This window comes from Fukomys damarensis, unplaced genomic scaffold, assembly GCF_012274545.1.
Source record: "Fukomys damarensis isolate Sample0158 unplaced genomic scaffold, DMR_v1.0_HiC HiC_scaffold_17, whole genome shotgun sequence".
NCBI lineage: Eukaryota > Metazoa > Chordata > Mammalia > Rodentia > Bathyergidae > Fukomys > Fukomys damarensis.
Genome location: NW_022900929.1, coordinates 59876694 through 59887166, shown reverse-complemented (window position 1 = coordinate 59887166; position 10473 = coordinate 59876694). Strand labels below are relative to the sequence as shown.

General features: G+C 33.4%; 1 protein-coding gene across 7 annotated transcripts in view; it reads right to left on the bottom strand.

Moving 5' to 3' along the window:
* The window catches only part of Mipol1 (mirror-image polydactyly 1), a 301689-nt gene continuing 291216 nt past the window's right edge, over positions 1-10473 (bottom strand). For 2 of the 7 annotated variants that reach the window (XM_010632658.3, XM_033765141.1), the window contains one exon: positions 553-584. Coding sequence is in view for 2 of the 7 variants with exons in the window: in XM_010632659.1 (XP_010630961.1) it covers positions 521-584 (64 nt within the window). In the remaining 5 variants the exon portion in view is untranslated. Of the gene's footprint in view, positions 585-10473 lie in introns of all 7 variants that reach the window. The other 5 variants (XM_010632659.1, XM_010632661.1, XM_033765142.1 and 2 more) reach the window with 5 other exon arrangements.

Genomic DNA, 10473 nt, shown 5'->3' with positions numbered 1-10473 from the left:
TTTTTTTTTTTTTTTTTTTTGTAGTGCTATGGATTGAACCCAGTGCCTTCCACAGGCTAAGCAAGCCCTCTGTCACTGAGTTACATCCTCAGTCAATAAACCTATTTTTCAGGCACAGCTCTGGACTCAAATGTGAATGACTATTTCTCTGTGATCTTAACAAACGTTATTTCTCTAAAACCCACTCACTCTCCTCTTTGTGTAGTTGTAAGTGCTATGAGCAGATATACATTCATACACATAAATTCATACACATATACATACGTGATGCAGTCCATCAGTAGTGACATTTTAGAGTGCTCTTTCTCCTCTTTTCAACTTGACTGTTAGTCTTTTCTTTAGCCCAAATCATTGCAGGGTCCTCATATGCTCTGTCACCTTTAGAAAATGAAGCAGCTTCTGTGATGCTTCAAATAATGCTTTGATTTGTCAGTGCGAAAAATTGGGTGGCTTTTAAAAGCTGACCAGTTCAGGGCTATTTGCACATAGTAGACATTCAATAAATATTTGTTGATTTGATTTATTCTAGGGTAAAGAACTGGATAACAACTCTTTTTGTCTTCTCTGATGTGCTATGGTTGAGCCTGTGTACAAATGCATTTATGAGTAAATATTAATCGTCATGGTCACTGAAGATGTTTTAAAGAGAAAGAATCTAGATCTACAGGCTGTTATGAATACGAAAGATTGGGAACACGTTTAATAAAATAAGTCAAATAATCAATGAAAGACACAACAAAATAGTCTCACTAATGGGCATCCTAATAAGTTTTCTGGGAACAAAACAGGTACTCCGTGGTTTTTGAATCATTTCATCACATGTTGCCAGTTTACATTTTTCCCCCAAGATCTTTTCACTTTTCTAACAGGGATATTTCAATTATAAAATTTAGTGAGTCTATATAAGCAACATAATATTTCCTTTGGTATCTTCTGTCTTGCAATAGTCACAAAAATGTTTATGAAAAGTTTTATTGACAATTTAGAGGCCTTGACATAGAGAATGTTTCTCTCAAATTTAAAGTAATGTATAACTTTTAAGAAGTTAAACACTGTACTCCTTTCATGCAAAAGAGTATATTAGATTTATTTCCCTTTCTGGATCACCAACAGTAAAAACTGTTTTTGAGCTTACAACATGTTAAATTTAGGCTCATGGCAAATTTACAACAGCAAGGTTTATGATAAAATCTGTCAAAACATTAACCATGACGGCACAAGCTTCAGCTCTTAACAGATAGGGAAACAGTATAATTGGTGAAATGAAGAGCTTAGGGATGGACGCACATTTATAATTCTAACTCTGAAAATGCTTGCTGATGGCACATTTTAAAAGTTTCAATTCCTCCGTCCATATTTTACCCAAGTAAAAGAGGACTGTGTTTTAATTCAGTGATTACAAAAGATGAGAGACCCTAGAATTAAACATACAATTCTAAGAAAAAAATTAGCTAAGAGAGCTTTAGATATTCAAGACAAATGCTAAAACATACATTTTAATTTCTTGCCTGATGGATTTCAAGAACAATTAGGTATAAACTTTTTAAGACAAATGTTCCTTTGGTGATGTGCCAACATTTCATCATTATTCATTAAGATAATGTTAATTTTCCAACATGGTAAACAGTATTGGTAGTTTTGGCTTTTGTTCCATGATGAGAAAAGAAGCGATACTTCTTAGAAAATGCAAACAAAATGCTTTTACTGAATCACTCCCCCACCAGTCAATTATGATCAAGACAGTTAATTTTGTGAGTAGAAATAATTTTGGAGAAAGAAATACAATATCAAAAATGTAACTTGTATAGACAAAGCCAAAACAGATTTATGAGAAGAAAATCTCCTCCAAGAACTTAAAAAAAGATTTTATTGTGTTAATGTCATGGCATTACAAGTAAAATGCAGTGAATATTCTATGTCTCAATGTTTCAGAAAGCCTTTCAGAAAACTGACCTAGTAGGACCTTCATTTAACAAGTTACATGATGAAAACTGATGAAGATTGAAGCAGAGACAAAATAAAATTAGTAACTAAACATTAATTTTTAAGGTAATTGTTTGGGTAACATTCATCTGCAACTTATTTTTGCTCTCATATATCTTAAAATATGGCTTGGGCTTTGAAAGAATAACATATACCAAAAAGGTAAAAAAAACCCTCAAGAAAGTATAATAAAGTAGTCATAATTTAGGAAACTTCAGTTACTTTTAGGAAATTGAGAGACTACTGAATTTGGAATTAAGATTTCAAGTAGAAGTAGCAACATCAAAGGTCATCCACATCCACCACACTGGTTTATACATGGCTTCCCCTCTCCTTCTTCTTACCTGAATTTGGGCATGCTTGGTTCCAGAAAACGATTTAGTTATTACTCTTATTCAGTAATGATTTAGTTGGACTACTTGGTAGTCTCAAAATATTACGCTAATTTTGCAGTCAACAAAATGAAAAAATGTCTTCGTTGTAAAATGAAATTTCAAACTTTGAATTGTATGGGTCCACAATTTAACAGCTTTGCAAGAAATTCTGATTTAAAAAAAACACACAAATAATAACAACAATACCATCTTACAATAAGTCTTTAAATTGACTGTGGTTAAAATGTTGTAGTCCTCAGATAAGCACAATGTCTGACCTGTGGCAGGTGCTACATAATTTGACTTCATAGTGTGGCTTATTACTACCATTGCAGGAAAGAATATTCAAATTTTAATATTTTAGTATGATTTTTGAAAAATATGTGGTACAAACATTTAGAAAATTAACATAGAACGAAAACACAGGTTTTATCACTGAACAAGAATAATTATTGAAGTATTTACCTGTGCAAAGAAATACAAGTTAAGACTGAATCCCTGATCTTCAGAAGCTTGCATTCGAACAAGAAATAGTACAGAAATACTGAAACAAGAGAAAACTTAATAACTACACTAACACAGAGCTGCAGAGAGAGATGCATAAGGCACACAGAAGAGAGATTAACTACAACTTGCTTGTGGGATGGGGGTGGAGAATGAGGGAATGCTTCATGTAGGAGGTGGCATGTAAGTGTTCTTTGAAGGATGAACTGGATTTAAATATAGAAGGTAGATTTGATTGAGTAGAGGTTTAAACATGGCAAATGCATTAAATAATGAAAAAATGGAGTAGGAACTGAAACGGAGTGTATGCTTCAAGTACAAGGTCTAACATATTTTCTTGCCATCCATAAGAAAATAAAATAATGCAACACAGAATATCTGTATTTAGGCAATTGTTTCTTAATAATCTAATATGGGCCCAGACAGTTAAGACTAAAATTTAAAGACAATAATATCTGCGATATTTAAACTCTCAGCCAACCATATAACTATGTTGTTGTAGTTTTTTACAAAAGCAAATACAAAGTGATTATTATTGAAATTATTTTGAAATTTTAAATGAAATTTCTCATTTCAAAAGTTTTTCTTCACTTCTAGTGGAAAAACAAGATTACTTATTCACATTACTCTATGTCACCTAAAGAAAAGTATACAAGTATTCTTTACAGTATGACGACAAGTTAAGAAAAGATGCAAAAAGCACATCTACTCTTACAAAGCAACAAACTACGATGTAATAGATGCAAGTAATTACTTGCTAGTATGAAAGTAGTGTACACATTTAAGTAAAGTACAATTAATTCTTAAAAGCAATAAAACTGAGATGTTTTATGTCAAATTATTATATGATTGTTCCAACTATACTCGAATACCTCTCCTCACCCAGAATTATCTTTAGAACTGGACTGTTAATTATAGAAGAAATGCAATCTTTTCTCTTTTTAGTTTTAGATTCAAAACAGTATACTTAGAAGCAAAAGAAAGCCTAGAGATTTCAAAGCAGAACTTCTTAGCAAGCCAATGTGTACATAATCTATATGGGTCTGAGAGACATTCTTTGAGATATTATCAGGAGGATCTCCCTAAGCAACAAAAAACATTGGCATGGAAGGAAAAGGCCACAGGAGATAAAGTATACATAACCAGTGCATCTGGCACTTCTCATCTTTCAAATGTTATGTAATTTTAGTTCCTCTATTGAAGTTTCTGCTGCAGTAGGTATGATTTTTGAAGTGAGAGTCACGTCTTAATTTAAGCTTTAAGTGTGTCTTGTTTTATTCCTTTATTCTTTTAATATGATCTAAAAAGACTAGTTTTTATGGAATAGTTGGAATGGACAGGCAAGAGCAAGCTGCTTTATGAAGACATATAAATCATTGTTTTAATTATACTATCAGAAATTGCTGCTGTTTTCTAAGTCTTGCCTTAATGCAGCCAGCGTTAAAAGTTCGTTAGCTGGAGCTTAACAGCACAATGGATGAAGGAATGGAGTTACCACACAAGTGTTTAAATTCCATGCTGCATCCCTAGCTACAAGGGAAAGGAAAGTTCAAATAACAGAAACAGAGTTGCAAGGTCTGAACTTGTGTGGTACAGATACCTCTCACTCATCACCAGGTGGCTCTTATTCAGGGCACTCAGGCCCTCCCAAGCAACGTGGTTAATTGAATAAGGATTCCGAACCCTTTGGCTGCAGAGACAATAAAGTGGCACATGGCTCATAACTCAAACATTTCATTTTAGGTTGCTGTTAGTTTTCTTGCCCAAGCTAATTTGGGTTATTCAATCATTTTCTCTTTTTTAATTAAAAAAACTGCTTGTAATTACTGGAAGGGGCAAATAACTACAATTGTGGTTCTTTGGAGGTAAATATTTTTTTCTGCATATTTTGCTCATGTATACAGGTGATACTAAATTCAGAATATTTTACTACAATTAGCCATATAATTTTTTCCCCAGCCATATAAGTTTAATAACATTTGATCCCTGACTACTGCTCTGTTTCCTGCTAGGCTGCACCTAACACCTCCTATAGTAAGCAACTAAAAATGTTGGATAGAAAATGACAAATATCTTTTCAAGTGCATCAATATACGGCCCTCAAAAAGGGGTACTCAAGAGGGCCAGATCTAAGTATAACTAAGGAATATTCACTCAGCCAAATCTAAGTAAAACTGGAAACCCTCAGGGGTAAGTAACACAAAAGTCATCTTTAAACTTTCAGAGCATTTGTTTGCCTTATGATGTGGGTAAAGCTGAACTTGGCTCCCATGGACATCTAAGGTAGGAGGGGATTGAAAGACCAAGCCCAAGACCTGCCCAAGGACAGAAATCTTGAATTTAGGCTAAGTAGAGGCCAAAATAATATTTCCCCTTCAAATCTTATAACAAGTCAGCCAGTCTTCAAGTGGGTGTTCAAGCGACATTAATAGTACTTAAGTGATTCAATAAAGTCCACATTAAGATGTAACAGTGATCCAATGCCTATACTGCTTCGGAGTAACCAGCAAGAGCAAATACAAAGCCACTGTGGAGGAACCTGCCTTTAACCTGCACCTTAAGAAGAGCCACAGCAACAGCAAAAGAGACAACCTACAACACGGGCAAAAAATGTTCACAAGCTGTTCCTCTGACAAAGGTCTACTATCGAGAATATATAAAGAACTAAAAATATATATATATATATAGCCCCAATTCAAAAATGGGCATCTGAGATGAACAGACATTTCTCAGACAAACAAATAAAAGCAGCAAATAAACATATGAAAAAAATGTTCAACATCAACTGGTCGTTCAAGAGATACAGATGAAAACAATGCTGAGATTTCACCTCATCCCAGAAAGGATGGCTGCTATTATGAAATCAACCAATAATAAATGTTGGCAGGGTTGTGGGGAGAAGGGAATCCTTCTCCATTGTTGGTGGGAGTGTAGACTGGTGCAACCACCAAGGAAATCAGTATGAAGATATCTCAAACAATTAGGATTAGAGGTCCCATTTGACCCAGCTATTCCCCTGCTGGGTATCTTCCCAAAAGAATTAAAAGAATCATACCACAGTAATATATGTTCACCCATGTTTATAGTGGCACAGTTTTTAATAGCTAAAGCTTGGAAACAGCACAATTGCCCATCAACTGGACACTGCATAAAGAAGATGTGTTTTTTTACAAAATGGAGTACTGCTCAGCCATAAAGAATGAGAAGCTAGAGACATTTATAGCTAAGTCAATGCACTTTGAGGCCATACTCTTAGGTGAAAGAAACAGGATACAAGTGTGTAAAAACCAAGTAGTTACTCTGGTGTGAAAAACTAAAAGTGCATATAAGAATCAAAATGTATAATTGATATTGGAAAGTAGGAGGAAATGTTTAAAGGAGTAGGGGTAGTTGGAGGGTAGGGGAAAGGAAAGAAGGGAAAAGAAAAAATATGAGAAAAGGAAAAAATGGAAACAAAGTCTTTTTAAATAGGGAAAGGTGGAAGGGGTGATGGGAGGGCAGGGGAATGAGGAAAAAATAAGAACCAAGATACATCATGTAAAGGTACAAGTTTCTAATGATGAATGTATGTGCACTATATACCTAAAATAAATTTAATGGAAAAAAAGAACCACAGTGAATAATTGTAAGAAATAAAAGCTCACATTCACAAATACAAGCATCATAGGTAATGAAGCAACATAGATATAGCAGGCAAAATAGAAAAGTTAGAGCACAAATAATTGAGATATTAAAATTATCAGGTACATGCAGAGTAAGTTTAAAGTATATAAGAATATGTAAAAATGGATTGGAAACACGAGACAGAAATAAAGCCTATAAAAAGCTCATTTGGTAATAAAGGAATGTAACTTCTAAAAAAACTATAATAGGACAAATTAAAAACTCACTGATTTGAGTTTTGAGTGGTTTGTCCCTTCTAACAAGAGCAACTAGGAAAGCTTGGTAAACTACAGAAGAGTATTTGAAAGTGTTAGGGATAAAACAAAGATAGGAACTAAGATTCAAGAAAAGAGAGAACAACAGAGGTAAACTGATGATCTGCTGCTGCTTTTTCTCTTGGAAGCATTTAATGGTTTTGAGAGAAGATGAGAGAATGGACAATCTTGGCTTTGTTCATCAGAGGACTTTGTTGATCACCTGCTAGGGACAGATAAACCAGCAGAGCTTTTGGTAGTATTGCAGGGTTTACATGACAAAGCTGGAGACTAAAAGGGCCTGAAATGCATGTCTAATTTTTCCTTCAAGAAACCTTGTAAATTCTGAGCTGACCTAAATGGGTGGTCAAAAAGCCAAAAATGAGAATATCTTAAAGGAGGCTCATTGAAGATACCACTTTCAACACTGAAAACCCTAGTGATTTATGGCACAGGAAAAGAGGCAAATTAGAAAAAAAATGGGATTTTATTCAAACTGCAATGCAGCTTCACTAGATTAAGATAATTAAGTCTCCACTCTATTTTCTCAACACAGTAAAGGATAAAATGTGTTGAGACATAGGCAAGAAAATCATCTGGAGGTTCAAGATACCTTGTATTTGGTTAAAAATGTATAGGAATGCCAAGAGAATAAATAGGCAACAGAAGAAGAATCACAGATGACTAGGATTTTGGAGTTAAAGGGTTGGATTTAAAAATAACTGTGATTAGTATTTTCAAGAAAACAAAGGCAAAGGGTGAGAAAATAGATCTAGAAAAATGAGTGTTTCACCAAGAGAACTGGAATGTACAAAACAAATAGGAAACCACAGATCTGAAAAATGCACAGTCTCACATTGAGAATTTAATAGATGGTTTCACAACATAAGACAGAATTAGAGAAATGGAAAGACTTTTTTTTTCAAAATCAAAACTGATGAATGCAAAGTAAAAAAATAGAATGGAAAATATAGAAGGAAACAGATATATAGAAAAACAGTGAAAAGGTTAACATACAATTAATTGGCATCTCAGGAGGGGGAGAAACAGATATTGACTAAAGATTTCCTAAAACTTACAAAATTTATCAGATTTAATGAGGTGCCTGAATTTAAGCAAAAAATACACAGATCATTTCTTCTTTGTAGACAAAGAAGATCACGTCTAGGCACAGAATAAAACTGCCAAGTGCCACAGTAAATGAAGAATATGTACTAAACATCCAGAAAAACAAAGACTTTACTTTTAGGAGAAGAACAAGAAGATGAGCAGTTGACATTGCAACAAGAAGAGGGAAGCTAGTCATTAACAGGATGTATTTTAAGAATTACAGGAAGACTTTCACTCTTGACTATGATGGCTTAACAGGTATTAGATGAAACACATGAAAGAACTAGAAAAAAATCTCCTCAGGAAAATACATGAAGCAACGTTCTTGGATTTGGGGTAACAGGTGGCACTAGACAGTGACTCTCGAAAGAAAGGCAACAGAATGAGCTCTACTATTGCCCCACTTATGGTCTGCAAAATTTACAGATCACAGAACAGGGAGAGGGAACTGAAATTCGCTGTGGAGAAAGAGAGTGAACAAGTTCTGGGAAGTTGTACAGCATTGCTTGGGTCTTTGAGTATTGATCAGCACCCTTATATAAGCAAATTATCAAGGACAGGGCAAAAGCCTCCGGAAAGAAATGGGCAAAACAGTGATTTAATTTATACATGGCTTACAAATAGCTTTTGTTGTGACCAGTGGGAGTAGAAATGTCTTAATAAACAAAGCCTAAAGTAGTGTGTTCAGCAGGGGTTATGGGAGTGGTATGGATAAATGTGCCTTAGACTTAGTAACAGCTAAGCTGGTGCTACTTATCAAAGTTGAAAAATGCTTAAGAGTATCAATCTATTTCCATGTAATATAATTGGATCCTTGAACACAGCTGAAAACAATTTTAAAGAAACATAAGTATATCCTTCACTCATGTGGTAAAAAGTTACCACATGTGAAAAGTAAGAAATATAATTCATTGTAAGGAGAAAAAAAATAACAGAAACAGAAATTAAAGAAAAGGCCCTAGATGAGATTAATAGCTCATTAGACACTGCTAAAGAAAAGGTTATTAAACTTGAAGCCAAAGAAATAGAAACTATTCAAAATGAAAGAGAAAACTAAAATACTAAAAACAAAACAAAACAAAACAAAAAAACCCTGAAAAACTGCATGAAGCATGAATGACCTGTGTGACTAATATATGTTGAGCAGTAGTTCCATAGGGAGAGGAAAGATTGTAGAGAACAGAAATATCAGTAAAAATAATAGCTGAAATTTTCTAATGATAAAACACTACAAATCCATACATCCTAAGTTCAACAAAACATAGGAACAAAAAATGCAGACATCTATAGCACAGCACATCATAATGAAATTGGTTAAAATAAATAGCAAAAGAAAAAAATCTTTAAAAGCTTCAAGAGAACACACTATGTACAGAGGAAAAAAGTAAGACTAACAGCAGGAACAAAGCAAGTAACAGATATTAGAGCCACCTTTTTAGCATACTGAAACTAACAAAAAACCCTGTTATTCTAAACTACAACCAGCAAAAATTTTTTTTCATAAAATGAAGGCAGTAAAGGAGAGATCTTTTCAGACATGCAAAAGTTGAGTCAATAGCCTAGCAGTACATAAGGTAATAAATATTCAGGTAGAAGAAAAACAATCCTGGAAATGGGTCTACACACACAGAAAAAGAGCACTGGAAATGGTGAACACAGGTAAACATAAAATACTATAACTTGATTTTTACTTCAAAAAGCTTCCTAAAATATTTGACTGTTTAAAAACAATAACAACGTGAACACTGTATGCAAATGCAAAAGTAAAATAAATCACAATAATATCACGAAGTGTTTGGTGAAACAATGTATCACAAAACATGGACACCATAAAGTTTAAAAAATGTAGTTATGTGACAGTTTTGATACTACCCATTTATAGAATTTCTGTGCAGTCCCAGCCAAGTCCTCTTAAGCTTTAAATTTTCTTTTTACTACATATTATGTTACATAATCAGTTTTATCTCATCCCAATTCAATAATCAAACATAGCAGAATCAGAGTTTTTAGATTTCAGTTCTTGGTTACACAGAATTCTAATACATATGCAAAAATTAGTAGCAGTGCTCTGTAGTAGATTTGGATCAATGTATTATCTTTTAATTAAAATAATTTGACTTCATTTCTTAGGTTCATTCTAACTATACTTACTAAAATAATATTTCCCTTTAGTATTTTATTACTATACTTTTATTTTACATCTAAATAGTTTTAAAAGGTTCCTATGGTACCAAACAAATTTGCTCATATTGACTTTTTATCTTTATTAAGTAAAGCATACACAGTTTAATGGGTAATTTAATCTGTTTCCTTACTGAAATATACTTTATAGGGAATATATCCAGAACAGTATCTTCAGGACTGTGCACTTATAAATTTGATAAAGATCAATGTTTAAGAACTGCATTCAAACATGTAGGATTTGTAATAGGGAATTTATGAGAATAAAAAATAAATACGTATTTTGCATATTTGAATTTGTGCATTGAGATACATCTTTGTTAATAATCAGATAGTCAAAAAAGTTGGGGCTTCCAAAATGATAGCACACTCCAAAAGTATATTTAGAAAACAATAAACAATAA